The 23,731-nt window shown below is 40.5% G+C and overlaps 1 pseudogene and 1 gene segment (V, D, J or C); both read right to left on the bottom strand.

Moving 5' to 3' along the window:
• Positions 1-5,373: 5,373 nt before the first annotated feature.
• Positions 5,374-5,860, bottom strand: LOC129527359 (immunoglobulin heavy variable 3-11-like). The segment is given in 2 exon segments: positions 5,374-5,702; positions 5,800-5,860. Coding segments are annotated over 2 exon segments (375 nt in total).
• Positions 5,861-17,131: 11,271 nt separating this feature from the next.
• LOC129527360 (immunoglobulin heavy variable 3-23-like) lies at positions 17,132-19,970 on the bottom strand (annotated as a pseudogene).
• Positions 19,971-23,731: the final 3,761 nt, after the last annotated feature.

Consider the following 23,731-nt stretch of genomic DNA (forward strand, 5'->3'; position numbering starts at 1 on the left):
AGAGTGCCATAGATGCCTTACAGAGAGCTGCAGGTATGTCTCCTCCAGGGCTGACTGGACAGAGCCTTGGCCCCGCCCAGTGGCACCAGGTGACCCCCCACTGAAGAGGGTCTACAGGTCGTCCCCTGCAAGGGCCAGACCAGTCTGCAGCTCTGGTGTAACTTCCCATTAAGAAACTTGCTCCAGCCGGGTGCAGTGGCTCATGCCTGTAATCCCAGCACTTTGGGAGGCCGAGGCAGGTGGATCACGAAGGTCAGGAGATCGAGACCATCCTGGCTAACATGGTGAAACCCCATCTCTACTAAAAATACATAAAATTAGCTGGGCCTGGTGGCGGGCACCTGTATTCCCAGCTACTTGGGAGGCTGAGGCAGGAGAATGGCATGAACCCGGGAGGTGGAGCTTGCAGTGAGCCGAGATCGCGCCACTGCACTCCAGCCTGGATGACAGAGCCAGACTCTGTCTCAAAAAAAAAAAAAAAAGAAACTTGCTCGGTGGTTCAGACCTCAGTCTGGGATGGCTTAATATACATGGTGAATCCTGTGGCTGATGATTGATCTTTTCCAGACAAGTGGCCCTGGGATGGCAGTGCATAACTGTTTCTTTCAACACTGTCATGAAGAGCAGAATAACTTTTCCCAAATAGTGAAACCGTAGGCTTCTTTTTCTTGTATTAGGTGTACCCTATCTGTGCGTATTACTCTCCGTGCCTTTATTTATTTATTTATTTATTTATGAGATGGAGTTTCGCCCTTGTCGCCCAGGCTGGAGTGCAGTGGCGCAATGTTGGCTCACTGCTTGAAACCTCCCGGTTTCAGGCGATTCTCCTGCCTCAGCCTCCTGAGTAGCTGGGATTACAGGCACCCGCTGCCAGGCCCGGCTAATTTTTGTATTTTTAGTAGAGATGGGGTCTCACCATCCTGGCCAGGCTGGTCTCGAATTCCTGACCTCAGGTGTTCCACCTGCCTCAGCCTCCCAAAATGCTGGGATTACAGGGTGAGCCACCATGCCCTGCCCCTCCATGCCTTTATGTCACCTGCACTCTGCCAACTTCTCCAGCATGAGGTGGGTGTTCTCAACCCTTTGTCAAGTGATGCATTCAAAGGATGTCTCATAGCTCAGTTCCCTTCTTCTGGGAACTGTCTTTGTTATTTTATTTTATTTATTTGTTTATTTTGAGATAGAGTCTTGCTCTTGTCACCCAGCCTGGAGTGCGGTGGCACAATCTCTGCTCACTACGACCTCTGCCTGCTGGGTTCAAGCAACTCTTCTGCCTCAGCCTCCCAAGTAGCTGGGATTACAGGCGCCTGCCACCATGCCCAGCTAATTTTTGTATTTTTAGTAGAGATGAGGTTTTGCCCTGTTGGCCAGGCTGGTCTCAAACTCCTGACCTCAGGTAATCCTAGTATGAGAACAAGGTGCGGGGTCGAGGAGAAAAGCAGCCTAGTGCTTACACCTGTAGAGGTGTAAGCAAATATGTGGAACCAACTCAAATGTCCATCAATGATAGACTGGATGAAAAAATGTGGCATATGTACACCATGAACTACTAGGCAGCCATAAAAAAGAATGATTTCAGGTCCTTTGCAGGGACATGGATGAAGCTGGAAGCCATCATCCTCAGCAAACTAACACAGGAACAGAAAACCAAACACCACATGTTCTCACTCATAAGTGGGAGTTGAACAATGAGAACACATGGACACAAGAAGGGGAACATGACACACTGGGATGTGTCGGGGAGAAAAAGCATTAGGAAAGGGGAGGGAGAGCATTAGGACAAATACCTAATGCACGAGGTGCTTCAAACCTAGAAGACAGATTGATAGGTGCAGCAAACCACCATGGCACATGTATACTTATGTAAGAAACCTACATGTTCAGCACATGTATCCCAGAACTTAAAGTAAAATTTAAAATAGAAATAAATAGTAATCAAAAATAAAAAAAGAAATACATACTTCATATTTTCTTAACAAAAATGAAACAATATAGGAAAACCTACACTAATATATTTGAAACAGCTTTGCCTATAATATTCATAAAATGGAAACAAATTTAAAGTACATCAACAGGAAAATAAATCAAAATATTCTCATTTATTTACTTAATGGACTGACTCAGATATAAAATCTTTCTCCTTCCTCTCTCTCTCTCCATACGTACATGAAAACTTTGAGGTTTCATATCAGAGTCAGTCTACGAATTGAATAAAGGACAATATGTTGATCTAATTTTATACATTAAATAGTATGAATTAATCTCAAAAATATCAAAGCCCCTTTCGAAAAAAAGGTCTATAATGTTTGATTCCATTTATATAAAGTTCAAAACAGAAAAAAAAATGGACCTGTAGTGTCAGAAATCAAAACATTTCCCCTTGCAGGAGTTGACCGCAAGAACAGGGAAAACCTGCGATGTGGGGATGGACTTGCTCTTCAGCTACCTTAGGTATTGAGAACAAGGGTATTCACATTTGCCGGAAACTCTCTAGTGATACATTTCAGATCTATGCATATTTTATTATATGTAAATTTTATCTCATAAAAACAAAAAATAAAAATCTATAGAATAGTTTAAAATTCAGTAAATAATAAAATTAATATTAAAACCCTAATCAAAATATGAACATTATTATATGAATTAATAAAATGCATTCAAGTATATGTAGTAAAATTAAATCCCAGAAATCAAAAAGACAAAGGTAACATCTTAAACTTAATAATTAATATGCATGCATTTCATAGAGAAGAAAAAAAGTCAAGACATGAGGAACATATATTCCTTTTTTCCAATCAAATGTAATTAAATTATTTATACTATATTTTAACCTGTGTCATTAGTATAAATTACTAATATTTTGTGTGATATTACAACTGATAACAACTTTTAAAGAAAAAAAAGATGCTTGAGAGCACGTGAACTAAATTGAATGTATTCTCAAAGTTGGTCCAACTATTACACTTCAAAGTTCTAATAATACCCTGGTTTGAGTGGGACTTTGAAAAAATTAATTTTAAGAGATAAATTTAAAAAATAAACTGATAATCTGTAATAAAGAGAAATCAGCATTCCATATCAGATAAAAATGAAAATTTGCAATACATATAAAGTCCTGAGAAGAAACCTTGAATTCAGCACGGAAAGGGTCTCATGTATAGTAGGTTGTAATACGTCTATTGTTAAAATTATCACCTTTATGTTGTTTTGAAAAATTAAAGCTAAGCATAATGAAATTAATGTTTTTGTGCTCATCTGGTATAACAGCATGTTGAGAAAATGGAAGAGCCCTGTAACCCTGAGAAGGTGGCTTAATCCAAGGAGAGGCATCAGATTTAAAAATATATAATTAAAATTTCATTGAAAATTGAGAAATTTTGGTTGTATATATTTATGGGGCACAAAGCTATGTTATGGTTTGTGAATGCAATATGGAATAATTGAATCGAGTTAATTCGCATATATATTACCTCAAATCGTCGAATCCTTATCTTTTTTGTGACAAGAACATTTGTAATTTTTTCTTGACTATTTTAAAATGACGAATACACTATGTTAAAGCTTAGAAATAGACATCCATTTATGTAAACTATAGAGAATTGTTGAAATCAATTATAGATTACTCTATATTTAGCTCATCATTAAGTTTAATTCTTTAGAAAATATTTTAGAATTATTTTGTTATAATGTTAAATATAAATGACTACACACGTATGTATAGGCTTGTGTATTTACACATATGTCTGCAGATGTAAATTAATGTCCCCATAGGTATGTAGTTGCTGGTATGGACAGACATTAATAAAACTAGGCCGGGCGTGGTGGCTCATGCCTGTAATCCCAGCACTTTGGGAGGCCGAGGTGTGCAGATCACGAAGTCAGGAAATCGAGACCACACTGGCCAACATGGTGAAACCCCGTCGATACTAAAAATACAAAAATTAGCCAGGCATGATGGCGCACACCTGTAATCCCAGCTTCTCAGGAGGCTGAGGCAGGAGAATTGCTTGAACCTGGGAGGTGGAAGACGTTGCAGTGAGCCGAGATCGTGCCACTGCACTCTCCAGCCTGGCAACAGAGCAAGACTCCGTCTCAAAAAATATTTATAATATGAGCATGATTATATTGCCAAATATAAAATAAAATATCATAATGGCAACAATCAATTTTACCTGTCACCTTGACTAGACCGTAGTCTCATCTATTCAATCACACACTAGCCTAGGTGTTGCTCCCATGGCATAATACAGGTGTTAGTGGAGCCTGCCATTATTTTTTCCTAAGTCATGAAGAGTGTTCTAGATAATCTAGTTGGGACTGATTCAAAGACAGCATAACAGAAGACAATGGGGCTCCGTGGTGGACGGCAGATGCAGATCTTCCCAGGAATTCCAGCCTGTCTTTCCCGAAGGCCAGTAGTATTGACCTTAAACTGCCTAGCCAGATTCTACAATTATTTTTACCCAGAGCTCACAGCACAATGGAATGCCCATCCCCAGCTCTTCTCAAAGTCACAGGTGAGAGTCCAAACTCAGATAGTGTGAGAAGCACAAGATCAGCTCTACATCAATATCCCATTGGAGAAAACTAGTATTATTCCCTTCATGGCTAATGTCCACTACATTTTCCAAATGCCTCCATGCACAGAAGACAACAGGCATGTCCAGACAATGGTGAGTGAGAAAGTCCCCTCAGCCTACCCAGGTCCTGCAGACCCAAGCCCTGGAATTTTGACTACAGAAAACACATCATCTGTTTTCAGGGAAGAGAAGAAGAAAGGGAACTGTGAGAATCAAGTCTACAGAGATGGAAAATGGATCAGTAGAAAGAGGGTCAGCTGAATCAGTCTGAGTCAGATGGGCACAGTTTTACAAGTTGAGAGGGGATAGCTGTGAAAACCATCAGGTTTTAAGGACCCTGACCCTGGGTGAGCCTCTCTCTTGGCTCCCATCAGAGCTCAAGGCCTGTTCTAATCAGAGATTCCCATGGAGGTCTCTGCTCTGAGTCTAATTGGAAAACACTCTCCAGGTTTCCCTGAGATTCCTCAGGACTCTCATCCTGACCATGAAAGGATTATTTCTGCCCCCAAAGTAACACCCTGGCTTCTGTGGAGGTGAGGGTGTTTCCTCTTGTTACAAAAACAAAGGAACAAAAAAAAAAACGTTTTCCATTTAGAGACATCAAATGTTAGTATAGAATTGTAAATCTGGAGAAGTTCCCTGGGGAAATTTGACGATGAGGCTGCCCCAGGCCATGACAGAAAGCCAGCCCTCAGCAGCACCTGCACCTGCCCTGGAGACAGCCCCGTGCACAGTGTCCTGGCGCCCCCTGGTGGTCTCTGGGACCCCTTCAGGGAGGTTTGTGCCTGGGCTCTCACTGACTTCCCCTCACTGTGTGTTTCACACAGTAACACACAGCCGTGTCCTCGGCTCTCAGGCTGTTCATTCGCAGATACAGTGAGTTCTTGGCGTTGTCCCTGGAGATGGTGAACCGGCCCTTCACAGAGTCTGCGTAGTTTGTGTAATCACTATCACCACTAATGTATGAAACCCACTCCAGTCCCTTCCCTGGAGCCTGGAGGACCCAGCTCGTGTAGTGGTTACTGAAGGTGAATCCAGAGGCTGCACAGGAGAGTCTCAGGGACCCCCCAGGCTGTACCAAGCCTCCCCCAGACTCCACCAGCTGCACCTCACACTGGGCACCTGCAAACACAGAGACAATCTGGTCAGAAACTGCCACATATATTCACTGCTTATCTCACTCACGTCCTCTCAATGTCTCTAGTTCGCCATAAATCACCTTTTATAATAGCAACAAGGAAAACCCAGTTCAGCCCAAACTCCATGGTGACTCCTCTGTGTTCAGTGCTGATCACCAGATGGAAATTCCTGGGAATTCTGGGGCTGGGGCTCTTCTCCCAGAGCTGCAGGGTCAGGGCTGGGCTGGTTTTTATCAGCAGACGGAGGGCCCTATTTGCATGTCTCCTACTATATAGCAAGCTCTGTGGTGGGACAGCTGAGGAGAGGGCAGTGCCCAGAGCAGATGAGAGCATCCCAGAAAACATTGGAGGTAATCCTATCTCTCAGGAAAATATAACTTCAGATTATGTGATTGTGCCTTGATGATCAATTAGCAGTCATCATCTTATTTAATGTTTACACATTTGCAGAATATATTCAGTGCAAGTGTCAATGTTACATTTGTAGAGAAGATGAATTACATACATAACAGAGCAGTTATGCAATGTGTCCAATATCACACATCTGGCCAGAGTTAGCCCTATTACCTGTGTCTGTGCCTCTAAACACTGGAGGAGACTGCTCCCCTGAGACAGCTCCAGGGCGATGTGGGACATGCCTAGTGAGGTTTTCAGGATGTCTCACCTGTCATAACAACTTTATGTGACTTTGCTTTTTCTAGTGTTTACCTGAAATATGCAATCAGTGTTCACATGTGTGTATTTTCAGGAGTCCGTGATTATTCAAGTGTCAATATTCATCTCTTTCTTCCTCTTCCTCAGCCAATATACTCATTTTTTGTTACTGCTTTATTCAAAAATTCAATCCATAGTGAATTCAAATTTATAGTGTACAATTTGGAGAATGTTGGTATATGTGTGCAGCCTTTGAATCAGCACTTCAATTATGCTATTAGCAATTAAATTAACCTCTAATTTTTTTTCTCTCACTTCTCTGTAATTTTATTTCACCATCTTGTTACTCTCACCACACTTTTCTCAGAAAAATTCAGATCTTCTCCATGTTAATTTAGAATAGTTGCATTTTCTACAATTTATACAAATGAAATCACAGGAGATTTACTGTGAATTCTTTAGCTTCCTACACTCAGCACAATTATTTGATAATGTCCTCACATTCTTATGTGACTGAGGCATGCCTTGATTTCAATTGTTCATTGTATTTCAGTATATGAATATTTCTCAAATTGTTTAACAATGCACCAAATAGTGGATATTTGATATTTTGTCTTCGTTTCTGAATTTTATTTAGAAAGCAAATACTAAGCATGGGAATGTAAAAAAAAAATGAGAAAATGATCTTCTTCTGACCTCATTAATAGGAAATTTGAACAACTATGAAAAATGAACGCTTCAACAGATCTGAGTTGATGTCACAGGGAAAAAAACCCTGAAATCTGAGAAATAGGGGCCTGCAGAGAGAACTAGGGTCCATTTATTAGAGTACCTGGAGCAGGTGCCACTCGTTGTATAGTATTGAAGATAAGAAAAAGCTAACCTGGAAATGTTTCATGAGTTGTTGAGGATGTATGTGCTAAGGGTGTGAGAGTGTGAAACTCCCGGCACTTGCAGGCTTTTCCTACAGAATTGGGGAAATCCCCAGACAAGTCACCCACCTGCTGTCCTGTGGTGTTGACTGGGGAGGAAGAATAGCAGCTGTGTTCAATGCTGAATCTCCCTTCACAATATGTGGGAGACATTTATTAAATCTTGTGTCCTTCAGGCACTGGTAGAATCAACTAGAACACAAGGAAACAGAGGACACCAAGGAAACTCTACCCAGAATCACCTCCCATCTCTTTCCTGAGGAATGAAGTCCTGAGTCTGTGGGGTAAGGACAGTGGGTCAGAAGCTGAGGACACTGACGAAAAACCACTGTGGCTGGGAAGAGACACTCTGACTTGGAGAAGGGAAGGAACAGGAACACTTGGAAGATCATGCTTCAGAGCCACTCTCACCACCCATAGCTAAGAAGGAGGCTCGGTCAGAAGGTTGGAGAACATCCCCCTGTGTCCAAGTCCCTTCACCCCACAAACAATCACCAAGTAAAAGTGTCAGCAGGATGCACCTGCCACAGATGAAAGAGACAGGCTCTCTCTGGGGAGAGAAATGGGAAGAGCCAAACCGGGACACAAAAGTGGGTATCACTGGAGGAACCTGAACTTTTTGTGAACAGGAGGAGCTGACTTCAACTCTGATAGCCGTGGCAACCATACACTTGAAATCCAACCCTGACTAGATTCATAGAAATGTGGTTATAAAGGCCCAGCAGAATGTAATGTGTGATCGTCTCCATGAATAAAATAATAAACACAAGAAAATAAATTACAAGTGAAATGCAAACTGGAATTCTACATGCATTACATTTTCATTAAAAGTGAAAGGCAAATAAAATTCTGTCATTAAAAAAAGATCTTGAGACAATTTATTGTCAGCACATTCATGCTTCAGTGCACATTTTAACAAACTTTCTCTGCTAGTAGCCATGTGATATACATTCAAAACATAAATCTATACGAAGAAATTAAGACTGTACAAAATGAGAAAATCAAGATGAAGTGCAGTTTTTATCTTTGTAATTGCTATATTATATAACTGTAAAAGGAATAAAAAATTACATATTATATTTTGTAGCATATGTAAGTGCAAACTGGGAATAAACAAGAAAGAGTGGTGAGAAGGAGGAATTCAAAGCACACAGTTACACTGTCTCTGTTCTTCATATCAAGGCCATCACAGTATCTGCATTAGAATCTAATTATATACAATTCTTATAGAATCTAATTATATACACTTCTTATACAATCTAATTATATACAATTCTTATTGTAAACCTTATGGTAAACAATATAATATTTATAAAAGTGAATTAGATTATATGTTAATAGAGAAATAAACGTCATTGTGAAGTGCTAATTTAAACAAGATAACAGAAAAATAATATTAGTTTAAAAATAGAACTTACTATAGTTGATTTAAAAAAACAAGCCCCAACTAGAAGCTATGTATTAGAAAATTACAGTACATATTCACAAATGTAAAAACTAAAGATGAGAAAACATGGATTATGAAAATGTTAACCAAAATAAATCTATAGTAGCTGTGTAAAGTTAAGAAAAAATAGATATCAAAAAAGACTTTTAGGACTTAACAGGGATATTACATAGGATAAAGTTACCAGTTTTTTAAAAGATGCCAAAAATACTTAACAAGTATAGAATAGATGAAGAATGCACCATTCTTCGTGATTTACAAAACAAACATGATAAAAGAAGTAAAGATGTCAGTGAGACCGTGCACGTAAGGGTGCATGTAAAAACTTCCTCTTGAATTTCTCCCTGTTGCCACCCACACCAACCCCAGGCCTGGAGTCTGCTGGGCCAAGCTGATGCTGCAATCTGTGAAGGTGAATCCAGAGTCTTTGCAGGAGGGGCTCAGTGAACCGCTGGGCTGTACAATTTTTCCCCCTCAGACTCCACCAGTGAACTTCACATAGGACTTCTGCAAACACAGAGAGAATGGACTGACAACAGCCGCATGTGGAGCAGCCCCAGCTGGACCTGATTCACAAGGGCCACTAATACTGAGGGTGATGAGAAGGGAAGCCCAGATCAGTGCAGATCCCACGGTGTGGACACTGAGGAAGGGCGCACACATGGGATGGCTCCTCACCAGGGCCTGAAGGAACAGGGGATGAGCTGCCTTTCATGAGGAGGGGAGGGGACACATTTCCATGTCTTTCTTTTTGTGGTCATGGGTGCACCGCTCGGCATTGCTCATCTGTCCTCTGTGTCTCCATTTCAGGGAGGGCAGGGTCAAAGGATTCCCGGGTCTGGAGGCACAGGGTTAATCTGCCAATTACTCTTTCTTATTCTACAGTGTGGACACTATTCAGGTATCTTCATAGTAGAAAACATTATCATCAAATACATCCAGTAAGAACATAAAAATACATTTCCAGAGAAAACAGACATCTCTCTGTAATCAGTACACTTAGAGCTGGAAACCACTGTTCCTGACCATGTGGCAAAGTTGAGTTACAATGAAAATGATGCAGATCTACACCTTGTTAGGGAGGGGGTTTATAATTATCATTATCTTGAGATCACTTTTCGCAACATATTTCAACATCAGATATATGGACTTGTGTCAGGAAACAGTCAATGTGGACATATGTGTACTTATCTGAGTGAAGAGTTCACATGGGGACGTGTTTGCTTGTCTGAGACAAGAGTAAACGTGAGGAAATGTCTGTTTTCTGAGGAAAGAGTAAATGTAAGGACATATGTGGTAGTCTGAGGAAAGAGTCCATGTGGGGACATGTGTGTTTGTCTGATGGAAGAATCCACATGAGTAAAGGTGTGTTTGTCTGACAGAAGAGCACACATGTTGACAGGTGTGTGTACCCATTTGAGGGTAAATGAGCATTCAGGGACAGGGTATGCCTGAACTCAGCTGACGTTTGGGAAAAATCTTTCTCAATCTAGGAAAGAAAAGGAATCCTCTGGGTTACTTGCTTGTCAGGAAGAGAAAACCTGGGTCAAGTAGAAAATTGATTTTTTTCAAAATAATATCTTTAGTAAATGGAAACATCTTATATGTAAATGAGGAAAATTACTTCCTCCTTTGTTGCATGCATCTCATAATATCCCCACACTCCCAAATATGTTATTAGATAATTTTGTACAGTCTGCATTTTATCCAGGGGTTAATGAATTCTTAAATATATTTTTAATTGTGTATATTTAGGTTTATATTGTCCATCACAAAATTATGAGCTGGGACAAATTAATTGTGTCTTGTCTCAACCATTGCATATCACTAAAATAGTCTTAACTCTTCTTAAACAAGGCCTGTTTTACTTATTTCACACCCACTCTCTAAATTCCTGGAATATCCTCTCTGTTTACCTGAGTATAGTTTTGACTTTTACAGAATTTCAAATAAATGAAACTATACAGTGCAATTGAAATGACTTCACTGAAGAAAGTGGAAAATGAGGTTCCTGAAGTAAGCAACTTTGAAAATGAGGTGGTTCTCTACGTTTCAATTGTAAAGAAATCACACATAAGCACTCTATCTAGTAGATGAACATGTTTCCTACAAGGGTACAGCATTACATTTCTGAAACTGCTATGCATGTGTCCTGAAATCGTGCAACTAAGTAATCAAATGGCATATGGTTGGATGGGATTCCTCACTTTGTAGTGGATGGTTATGGACAGTCAGGAAAGGAAGGTTAGAAAGGTCCATGTGGCAGCACAGTTGGGTGGAGAGACCAGTGTGTGCTCATTTTTAATGTAATCAAGTTACAGAAGGTTAGATACATAGTTTCAATGGGTCCATAAACATGATTCATATAAACATGCTCATTTACTAGAACAGAAGGTTGAGAGGTCCCAGAAGTACTTATACCACATTAACAACACACATACCCATTATCACAATATTTTATTTTAACACTATTCTTTAAAATCAGAAACAAGCAATCTTTATATAAATGGCTAATTCTATGTATGAAAAAGGTGATAAAGAAACAAGCTTAGAATATATTTTAATATCAGGAAACAGGGAAGTGTTCAAAAACAAAAGGATCAGCTTTGCTGTAAGGATGCAGGATCCAAACTAAATGAGCTCCCAGCACCTAATAAAGCTGCGGAGATTTGAACAAGAAAATGAATAATGTAGCATGGATATTCTTCAGAGTATGAAACAGACATCCATAAACCAATATGGATGTTAATAGATGATTAAACAAAGAAACGATGGGAAGAAGAACAGGTCTTCTTATAGAAGTATTCCAAATATCTCAGGCAGATATTCCTCCAATCAATAGGTGAAGGCTAAACACCCATGAGTTGATTGTGTCCTGAGATTAGAGACATGGAATAAATAATCACTATTAGTGTATTTTATAATGAGACTTCAGATATAATGCCAAAAACATGATCTATGAATGAATAATTTTTTATGTTTTTGTCTAAATTTGTGCACACACACACACACACACACACACACATATTTTTTGAAATACCTACTGATAAGAGAGAAAAAGGCAACCACAGACTGGGAGAAAATACTTCCAAGTCATATATTTGTTAAATCAATTCTTTCAATTTGTTAAATGACTTTTATAATCAATATGCAAGTAAACTTACAACTAATGAAAAGAAAACAATGGAGATAAAAATGAACCAAATATCAGGAAAGGCATCTCAGCAAAAATTATATAAAAATTGTTTAATATAAATTTTTTAATTTGGGACATGTGCATTTAAATAAATATTAGATGCCATTACTCACCTATCAGCATGGCTAAAACTCACAATACTCATGATGATAAATGGTAACATGAATGTGGAAAAACAAGAAATGTCATGCATTGATGGTGGGAATTCAAAACGTTACATGCAAAAAATGAGATTTTTTGGCATTTTTTAAATAGAGATAAAAGTACAGTTAAAATGTGAACTTGTTCTTGTGTTCCGAAGTATTTACAACGTTGATTCAGAAATTGATGTTTACAAAGATTGATTCAGAGGAAGTTCTGTATCAGATTTGTTAATGTGATTCATTCTACAATCCCTGAAATTTGCTTGCAGAATAAATGTTGTATGAAAAATATCTCAAATAACTAAAATCCTGTCCACTCAAGCCCTTGTCCAGGGGCCCATCGCACCCAGTGCAAGTAGCAGTAGGTGAAGGTGTATCCAGAAGCCTTGCAGGAGACCTTCACTGAGGCCCCAGGCTTCTTCACCTCAGCCCCAGACTGCACCAGCTGCACCAGGAAGTGGGCACCTGTGGGGAGGACACAGGATGGATGAAAGCCCCCTTGACTGGACTCAATCCCCTCCTCATTACTGGGACCTGGGAACCCCTTACCTGTGGCTGCTGCCACCAAGAAGAGGATCTTGCAGGTCCAGCCCATGGTGAGATGTGCTCTCAGGGGATTCTCTCAGGTGATTCTCTCAGGGCACAGAACATATTTACCTCAGTGGATATCAGTATATTTGCATATTCATAAGACAAAGCCTTTCTTAACTCAAAGCCCAATCCGTGATAAGAAAGGGAAGATAAATGACACATCAGCCTTACAAGAGTGAGATGAAGATGGTCGAAGTCCTAATCCTGCATGAGGAAATGCATGCCCTGCTCCATTTACAAACATTTGTGGACAGACATCCTTTCACTGAAGAATAAGCCCATATAGAACAGACTCCTCACTGTAAGCCTATATTTGATTAGCATAGAGACCACCTGGATCATTTTTGGAACCATCACTCTCCATCACACTGAGCAGGTGCCTTGGTCTTTTCCTGGACCCATCAGGCACCAGCACAGCTCATTGGTGACTCTGAGAAAGTGACGCTTATGTCCCACATGAGTGTCCAGGAGGGACCTCTGAGATCTACTGGGTGCTCCTGAGACACTGTCTCCAGCACCTGACTCATGTCCTGATCCCCCAGGATCTTCAATTCTATTGAACACTGTTGGTTTACAGATTTGCCCTGTGATGCATAATTAGAGCTGATTTTCTCATCTCACAGACAATGGGAATCAGAAGAAGATAAAGCAGGAGTTTGGAGTCCATTATGAACTCTCTACTCCCAAAGTAATTTTCAAGGAATTTGTGTTTAGAACAATTTTGGGTTATTTTTGAACTCCATTTATTAGTATTTTGTCAAGTATTTACATACTTTCAGTTCATATCCACAGACCCTCACCTTTCCATATTGATTTCTGACTCACTTGGTCTGTGCACCTGCCACACTCTCAGATCCACTACTGCCCTGTCACTCACACAATGTAAGCAACATTACTTAACACCGAAATCTGAATTTCTTATTCATAGGAATGAAGTTTCTTCAACTAATCTGTACCCATAGAATTAGTAAAAACATGCCCATCCTTCATATTCTCACTACTAAGATATTATAGTTCTAGAAACCCACTTCAAAAAATAGTTCTCAGTGCCTCAAGTTATATGAATGGTTTTGATGTGATAGAATATTTAAAGCACGTCAGCGACTTTTTGAACAGTTATTTTAGATTGTTTTTTCCTGACAAAGGAAAACCCAGGCCCTGAGAGGAAACTTCCTCCCCAGCTGTGCACCTGCTGCAGGGCTGGAACCTGTGCTTGGTGGCTCCCAAGTGCCCCTTTTCACCCAGGCTCTTGCCTTGCAATGAGGTTTCTGTCGGGGCTCACAGATATGTTCCTTCAGAGTCTCTAGCCCAGCATGAAGTGGCTGTGTCCTGGTTTAGAATTCTCTGACAGTGACACCATATGCTGCCGACACCATGTCTTTTAACAATTGATTAGCCTCACTAAACCTACTGAGGGATACCCACAGAAAAGATTCTATGACTCAGAAGGGAGTCCCTTTTCTGAAGCTTCACATTTCCTGAATCAGTGGACACATAATGAATACAAAAACTTGTAGGATTTGGGGAATGCCTAGTTTCTTCGTTGGGCTCCTGCAGTTGAATGTTGCATCTGAGAATATCTGCAGGTACAGATACAGACCTGTCAGAATAAAGACACCTTTGTATATGCTATTCCAATAACACATATTCTCCTTTCTTACTATTTTCTAGCCTATAAAAGCTCCTCCTACACAGACACTAGGCCTAGGTTTATGGCTTTTTTCTCTTAGCGATCTAAGGCAAACAGAATACAAGTGGAGACTTGGGAAGTGCATGATTTTTTTTTCTCAGCTAGGAACCCTGAAAATGCCCCATGATAAAAGAATCTGAGGTCAATGGATTTGCCAAGACCTTGTCTTCAAAAAATTTATGTCAGAGGCTTCAGATTTTCCTACTGTCCTTGTCTTTTTCTCTGCCATTGTCTTTCAGTTTCCCTATGTTCTCCTCCTCAGATAGAGTCTGTGCACTGCCACACTTTCATCTTTAACCCAGATTATACTGGTGAGAAAACAAAGTGTGCATCCTGGAAGTATTATATGTTCTTACAATTGATTCTTAATAATTCAATCATCCTTTTTTTCTCTGGGCTGTGACCTATATGCAGAGTCTCCAGAAATGAAACTGATGCTTTCCCTTTTCTGGCTATAATATTATAGGATTATTTCAGTATCGGCTAATTTTATCCAATTTCATGATAAAGGAAGGCTGCTGGGAGGGTCTGTAATGGAGATGGACTACCTTACCCAATACAGATAAGGTTCTAGATATGTCTTTCCCCTGGATGGTCTATCTGGAGAAATGTACATGTGTATTTCTCAGAGATTAGGTCTTTGGATGATTTATCCAGGAAAGGATCTATGTCAATTTTCACTCGAAGAACCTGGAGGTTCCTGGAGCAAATAAGCACAAGAGTGTGAGGTTTGGGGCCTCTAAGATCTCTCACCCTCACACTAGTTCAGACATGCCCTTTATGTTTACATAGTTCAGATTTACATATAACATACCACACAACCAGGCCCATCTAAATTGCCACATGCTCATTTAAACTCACTGGAGCAGCATCTGAGTGTAATCATCACATTGAACTCAGAGAAACCTGGGTCCAATACACTGTTTATTGTAGCTCAGAGAAGCATCACTGAGTCCCTTGAGTGGACGTTTCTTCCCTGAAAGAGCTTCATTACCAAGTATACTAAAGAGTTGCTATGGAGCCACTGTGGGGTTGGATTTCTTCCTGTCAGCCTGTCATGCAGGGTGTTTTGAGTGATGCAGACCTTTATACTTAGATGCTAATCATTCCAAGTATTGTTGAAATGGCTGGCCACCCCCAGTCCTGTTTCTCCCCTCCACTCACCTGAATGTCTCCAAAAACCCCATGAACCTAAGGATTCTCTTTTCCATGGATGACTCTGAGGATTCTCAATCTGGTCAGTGCCACAGTCAGAGGCAGCTAATGGAGGATTCTCAGTCCACTAATATGTTGAGCCCATAATATAGGATACATATCCAAGAGTGGCCAATTCATGTCAGTGCCAATCCACATTTAATTCAAGAGGCATGATTTTCAGTGCATTGAAGTTTAAAAGCTTTGTGATTCTTAATAGAGGCACAAACTGAATGGTTTGCTGAAGAAGTAAGTTCATGGTTAGAAGAAAGCTGACTGCACCCAGGCAGAGTCTCTTTAAGTAAAACACCTGAAATGTGATGTCCTGAAACCTTGTGAAAATTCATTTCCTTGAGTAAAAAAACAGGAAAGCTATTCTCACATCACTGGGAGAAAACTTATCAGAAATTTTATGAACACACCAGTCGAATTCCAGTAAGTCAATCCTTGGGTTTATGTTTCACAACTCAAGAAGCAATAAAGAAGTCTACATAATTGGAAGGCTGCTCCAACAGAGAGAATTTTGAACTATTTAATTAATAGACCAGTATTCATTCAAAGACACTCTCCTATGGAATCTGCAACTTAAACAGATCTTTGCAACCTGGAAAAATTTTCTCACTTATTTTTCTCTAGACATCCATAAATGCAAAAACACATTTGTGTGTATGTGCATGAGTGATCTATAGAAATACTTTGCATATTAATGAAAGTTTGGAAAAATGATAACTTCATCACTTATTGTGAACTCACACTTCACTGGTTTCCAAAATTCTCCACCTGTGTCATGGGGCAATGGGTGCCTCTGAGAATATGCTGATTTTCAGACTGAACATGTTCTCCACTCCTCACTTGACTTCATGGTTTCTCACTCACACTGATGTCTCTGTGAATGAAAACCCAACACTGATATCCAGCAGATTTTCCTCTTACGAGATTCATATTCTCTCTATCTCTTTCTTTCTCTGCATGTCTCTAACTCCCTATTTTTCTGTGCCATTACTATTTATTACTGAATCATCCTGAATCCTGCCAACAGACTCCATCTCACATTCTGCAAATATTCTGCCTTAAAGATAATTAGGGGCAAACTCATCCTTGCCCAAGGTGGGAAAACTTTCTGGACTTCCACTAGGTTTATTAGAGCCTCATATGAGAACCATGATCAAACACTATGTGTTTTTGGATTATACCTCAAATCTAAAACTGTTCTTCATAGTGGCTATGACATTCTACATTCCCATCATTACCATTACGCAAAACAGTGTGGTGGCTTCTAAATAAATTAAAACAGACATACCATATGACCAGGGATCCAGCTTATGGAAATATACCCATATGGGATGAAATTACCACCTTGTGAAGATACCTGCTCTCCTGCAATTATTGTAGCATTATTCACAACAGCCAAGGTATGGAAACTAAGTGTCTGTCGATGGACAAATGGATAAAGACAATGTGGTATGTGTACACAATATAACATGATTCTGCCTTATAAAGAGATGCTGCCATTTTCCACAAGATGAATGGATTCCCACCACCCCTAGCAATGCATTTTATCCATTTCAGCCCCTCCCTGGGAGCCGGCAGATCCAGGCCCAGTAGTAAGGACTGGTTGTGATGGAGTGGCCAGAAACAGTGCAGGTGATGCAGAGGGGCAGTGCAGGCTCTTCAGGTCCAGGGCTGACTCCTGCAGCTGCTTCTGGGACAGGGCATGTGAGTACATGGGGAATCAGTCCCTGTCAGTCACATGTACCTACACTCACCCCATAGACCCACATCTGAGACACTCACCCTGGGAGAGCCGTCACCAGGCACAGGAGAAGACAGACATAATGCCATCTTCTTCGTGAACACAACTCTGCATTCCCCAGATACCTTAGCCCTGCCTGAGGGGAGAGCTGTTAGCTTCCACAGTCCAAAAGCATTTTATACCGTCGAGCCTAAAGGATAGTTTGGATGTGGCAAAGCCTTGTACTTATACGAAAGAAGGACATAGGTCTGACTCCCTGTGGGTTTGAATATGTTTTATTGTTGTCTGTCTGTTTTCAGGTTGACATGAAGCACTTCCTTGCCAAAAACTACAGTCATGACATTTAATAAAATTTGCTTTATTCCTATTTTCCCACCTGTGACATTTGACCTTCTGTATTGAGTGAGCAATGTGCATACCTTACAGGAGAAATTACAAAATAATTCTCTAAGTCATCAGTATCACACGAATGCTACCCTGTCCTTACTGCCAAATATCTTCTGGAAAAATTTAAGTAAAAATAAATGACAAGTTGCGTTCTTAAATTGAAAGTAGCATAACATTCAGAAACTCATGAAATCCCTTTGCCAAAGGTACTCCCACTAGAACTTAACAGCCCATGGTCTGCTTCCTCAAGGGCAAAGACAATATCACCCTATGACTTGATTCATCAAAAGCCCATGTATTTTCCATTTTACCTTCAGCATTATACTCTGATTTATCACATGCCAATACAGAGAAGTATTTTAGGGGATCGATGTGCTATGCAGAAATATTCAACAGGATGTTAAAAATATCCTAAATAGCTTCTTTACTGCCATCAACTTGTAAATTATTTATTTTCCAAGAGACATCGGAGAAAAACAGTCACAAACATTGTAAAAGGGGCTAATTACAATTAACAACAAATGCAGCAGTGACTCCAGGATGTCAATCCATAGGTTTATGAGTGAAAATGAGGTGGGTTACATAAATTGTTTTGAGACGATTTTCCTTGCTTGTAGAGTCAATACCAAGGTTGGCATCAATATAGGGTTAAACAGTGATTTGCTGGGAAGATGTCCTTGTAGAAGTGATTTTTATAAGGTCATGGTGGCTTCTATCAAAGGTTGTGGTTAAGCAGAATCCATTCATGGTTGTTCTTGTTATCAGGAGTATGTGCATGGGAAACCTCCTTCATTGTCATTCCTAGTTCCATTTGTCAGGGTTTTAACACAAGTGGATCTATTTTGATTCTGACAACTTTCACACCCTCTTTCTAACACTGCTGGTGAGGAAGGTGACTCACTCTGTGGTACTTTGCACAGCACAGGACAAATTTCACATCCACATCCCATTTTGACCACACAAGCTCATCCTCTTCACTACTGTTGGCCACTTGCATTCCCAGGTGAGTCTCCACATGACACACTGGAGGGTGCTGAGCAATGGGAGAGAGGAAAGTCCTATCAGCCTCTCCCACGTGGCTGCAGGAGCCACAGCCTGAGCCCCACCTCAGCTGCAGGGAATGGGCTTGAGACCTCGAGCTTTGGCAGCAAGAACCACATCCCCATTTTACAGGAAGCACGAACAGCACAAGGAAGAGCAAGAACAACAACAACAAATAAAAAGAAATAGAGTGGGCTAAGAGCAAAAGGGGCCCCAGATCAGTGCTGATACTAAGTTGCATACTTTAGTGTCAGGAGAAGGGTCAGGCATGAAAACTGTGAGGTTCTACATGACACTGACCCTGGCCCAGACTCTATTGGCTGTGATCACAATTCCTAAAGACCGTCCTAGTCAGGGAATCTCACTGAGGTTTCTGTCCTGAGTCTGACTGGAGAAGACTCACCAGGTATCCCTGAATTTCCTCAATACTCTGATCCTGGTGACAATGGTTGAGGGCTTTTCATCTCTGTAAGCATCAATCTGTGTTTTGTGCATAGGAGAATAGGTTTTCACATTAAAATAATCATTTTAAAAATATGTAGAGATGACATTGGTAAGCACAGAATTCTGAACTTAGAGAGATTCCCTAGAGAAACTCTAAAAAGATGAAGTCCCACATCCTGACAGGAAACCAGCCTCCATCTGCAACTTGCCTCTGGGGATGACTCTGATCAGTGGGTCCTGTGCGCCCCCCACAGCTGATTTCCCCCAAGCATTCTGCAGAGAGGTTTGTGTCTGGGCTCACACTGACTTCCCCTCACTGTGTCTCTTGCACAGTAATACACAGCCATGTCCTCGGCTCTCAGGCTGTTCATTTGAAGATACAAGGAGTTCTTGGCATTGTCTCTGGAGATGGTGAATCAGCCCTTCACGGAGTCTGCATAGTATGTGCCACCACCAGTACCAATAGCTGATACCCACTCCAGACCTTTTCCTGGAGCCTGACGAACCCAGTGCATAGCATAGCTACTGAAGGTGAATCCAGAGCCTGCACAGGAGAGTCTCAGGGACCCCCCAGGCTGTACCAAGCCTCCCCCAGACTGCACCAGCTGAACCTCACACTGGACACCTGCAAACAGAGAGACACAAAGGTCAGAAATTGCCACACATCACATACCCACTGTTTCTCTCATTCATGCCCATTCACACTCAATATCTCTAGTTCTCCATGAATCACCGTTTAATATAGCAAAAAGGAAAACCCAGCTCAGCACAAACTCCATGGTGATTCCTGTGTGTTCAGTCCTGATCACTGAATGGAAACACCTGGGAATCCCAAGGCTGGGGCTCCACACCCAGAGCTGCAGGGTCAGGGCTGGGCTGGTTTCATCAGGAGAGGGAGGGCTCTATTTGCATGTCACCTACTATATAGCAAGCTATGGGGTGGGACTCCTGAGGAGAGGGCAGGGCCCAGAGTAGATGAGAGCGTCCTGGGGGATTTTGATGACAATGATTGTGTTTGGGAAAATGCTGTCTTAATGTGAAATTGTTGTGCGATAAACATTTAACAACTATCATATTTTTAATTATTTTTACCTATGTGTATAAATGATGTTATTTAGCAGTCAGTGGTTTCTTCATTTACAGATGTAAAAGTGAACCCACACATGGAGGGGCTATGTATGTGTCTAAAGGCTTATATCTGGCATGAGTGAGTCCTAGTACCTGGTCCTATGCTCCTCACAGCTGGCCTCAATTGCTCTCTTAACCAACTATTGGACAGAGCTAAATGGGCCTAGTGTGGTTTGCAGAATCCACTTCCTGCCACGAGAACCTGTGTGATTTTGCTGCGTTTACCTAAAAATACAGAAACATCTAGGCATCAGGCAGATAAATTTTTGGTGTATCTGATATTTAATGTATTCATTTGTTCCTTCTTATCATCCCTTTTTGGTCTAAAATTTCACTTGTTTACTTGTAATAAATTTTATGAGTTTTAATTGACAGACGATAAAATTCACATATTTAACCTGCACAATAGTAAACTTTGATAAAGAAAATCTCTATTTTCAAGAAGGTGACAAGTCAACTCACCTGAGAATTCCTCTTGCTCTTTTACAGACATATTTTTGTTTTTCTCCTCTTTTCTTCTACCATTTCTTTATAAAAGTACTGATGTTTTCATATTTCTTTAGTTTTTATTCTCTAGAATTTATAAGAATGAAATAATATAGTATGTACTCTTATCTATTTGGCTTATTTTTCTCAGTAGAAATACTGAGAATTAAACCTTTTATGTTGTATTGTTTATTTTTTAATAAATAATAGGTAGCATTTCAGCAAACAAATGTAGCATAATTTGTTTTTCTAAGTTGCTAATTGGTATCCAAACTTTTCATTACTTTGGGTCTTACTAATAAATCTGCTACTCAATTTGGTAATGTACATAGATGATAAATTATATATAAAATATATTATTTTTGCAACAACAATAACACGTAAACAAGAGAATGTGCTATTTGGCAAATTTTCTTTAGCATGTCAAATAATTGAAGTTATGAAACAAAAAACAAACCTGTAAACCAAAGAGTGTCTGAGACTAATCTCAATAGATTTAGGAAGTTCATTTTCCAAGATTAAGGACATGCCTGTGACACCGCCTCAGGGAGTGCTGATGATGTGTGCCCAAGCTTGTGGGCACAGCTTGGTTTTATACAATTTAGGGAGGCATGAGACATTAATCAATATATGTATATAAGATGTACATTGATTTAGTTCAGAAAGGCAGGACAACTTGAAGTGGTGAGAGGGCTTCTAGATCATAGGTAGGTTTGAGAGAAATGGTTGCATTATTTGAGTTTCTGATTAGCCTTTAACTGAATGCACAATTTACAGGAATAGTCACGTAGGCCTTAATCTGGCTTAGTGAAACAATAGAGCAAAGGCAGCAATCAGATATGCATTTGACTTACATGAGCAGAGAAATGACTCTGTCTGTCTTTGGCCCACAAGGATTTTACTTGTGGTCAAATTTTGAAGGAGGTCTGTAGCTTTTAAAAACCTTAGTAGCTATCATTTTAGTGAAAGAATGGAGGTGGATTTGCCCCAAACAGTTTTCAGCTTGACTTCCCTTCGGCTTAGTGATTTGGTGGTCCCAAAGGTTTATTTTCCTTTCAGGAACGTGGAAATCTTGAAAGAAATGAGTTCTTGTAGAGAGAAATGAAGCCATAGTGTTAGCTAAACTGAGGCCGAGGCTGCCACATGAAATATAGCCTATTACAAGACAAAGCTACAAACGTGTTGGATTGCTTAAATTCCAGTGTGGTAAACGTGTTGTCGTGTAAAATTCTCAGGAACCACATACTGAAGGGCACTGATAAAGTGAATTAAATATGGCCTGAGAAGGACTCCGTACTTCTGTGTTTGAGTCCTTCCGGACAAACTGTAACCTACCTGAATAGGTGGACAAGATTGAAAAGCCAACTTCAGAGCATGAGCCTGTAACAATAGCGGAGTCTTGGCCAATTCCAGCAGCCATACCTCAACCACTCATACACTCTTGAGTGTGCACATTTTGTTTAAATAAGACAAAAGCAACCTGTAACCAATCCAGCTGTTTCTGTACCTCACTTCTGATTTCTGTACATCATTTTTCTAATCTATAAACCTTCTTCCACCACGTGACTGCACTGAAGTCTCTTTGAATCTGCTGCGATTCTGGGGGCTGCCCAATTCATGAATCATCCATTGCTCAATTAATCTCATTAACCTTAATTTGGCTGAAGGTTTTCTATTATCCGCATTCCTATACAATTGAATCCCTTTGTTCTAGAATGAGGACACTCAGAAAAATCTTCCTTTCCGAAAGTGTCTGTCTGAGACAGAAGGAGAGCCCATACTACTGAAATGCGTTCAGACCCACCTCCCTCATCAGCACTACAGAATAAAGGGATTACCTACCATACAGGGGCAAGCCACTGAAACCATGATTCCAGAGGCACTGGTGGAGCCCCAGAGGAAATGGGATAAAAACCAAGGTTCTCACCAAAGTTCCATTGAAATGTACCTCCTCTCTGTCATGGAATCAAATCCTTAATCTCCAGGGCATCGCAGAAGACGTAGAAGACGATGATAATAGTGGAGACTATTGGAGGTGTGGGAGGGAACACCTGGGAAAAACAGGAGAAAATATATGTATTTAACTCAGTAGACTTCAAGCTATTTACATGTTAATTAACTGGAATATTTCATAGCTAAATACCTGATCTAGCATGAGAAATAATATAGATGACACATGGAGAATGCAACAGTGGGAAGCTGAGGTTCAAGTTCTGATGTTTGTTTACTGATATTTGTCCGCTGGCATGTCCAGAACTTCATGAGTACAGAACTCCTCTAATAGTGAAACAAACACTCACAGAACATGCATTTTTGTTTGAAATAAGTGTAATTCAGATGCTGGTAAAATTTTCTCCTCAGACTCCTGTGCACCAGCTCCAGGGCTGACGTCTGTGTTGAGTGGGTTCTGGGCCTGCCCTGCAGCTCTGCCCTCACTCTGCTGGGGAGGATGCTGTTTGGGCTCACAGAGCATATTCTCCCAGTGTTGCTCTCCCAGAATGAAAGGGCTGTCCCCTGGTTCACAATCCTCTTTCAGCAGCATCTGATGCTTTTGAAATTGTCTCTTGAAACAGTGATTTGTCATTACTATACCCAGTAAACTGCAGGGAAAGCCCAAGCACAGATTCATGAAACCACCAGAGAGTCACTTCCCTGGGACTGTCAGACGCAATGACACAGTCAAGATCCATGGTGAGTCCAGAAACTTTCAGATAATTCATAGGAGCCTCTTATTTCTCTTACAATTCTCTATTCAAAGGTCATGTCAAAAAGTATCTTTACAGAGAGAACTACATGGCTTAAAGCCCACAGAAATGAAAACATGCATGTACACACACATATACACCAACCACCCCCCCCCCACACACACACACGCAGAGTGGTATGGCTGATTTTTACAGTAATTGGCTCCTAATTTGGGATCTTT

Source organism: Gorilla gorilla, chromosome 18 (genome assembly GCF_029281585.2).
Source record: "Gorilla gorilla gorilla isolate KB3781 chromosome 18, NHGRI_mGorGor1-v2.1_pri, whole genome shotgun sequence".
Lineage (NCBI taxonomy): Eukaryota > Metazoa > Chordata > Mammalia > Primates > Hominidae > Gorilla > Gorilla gorilla.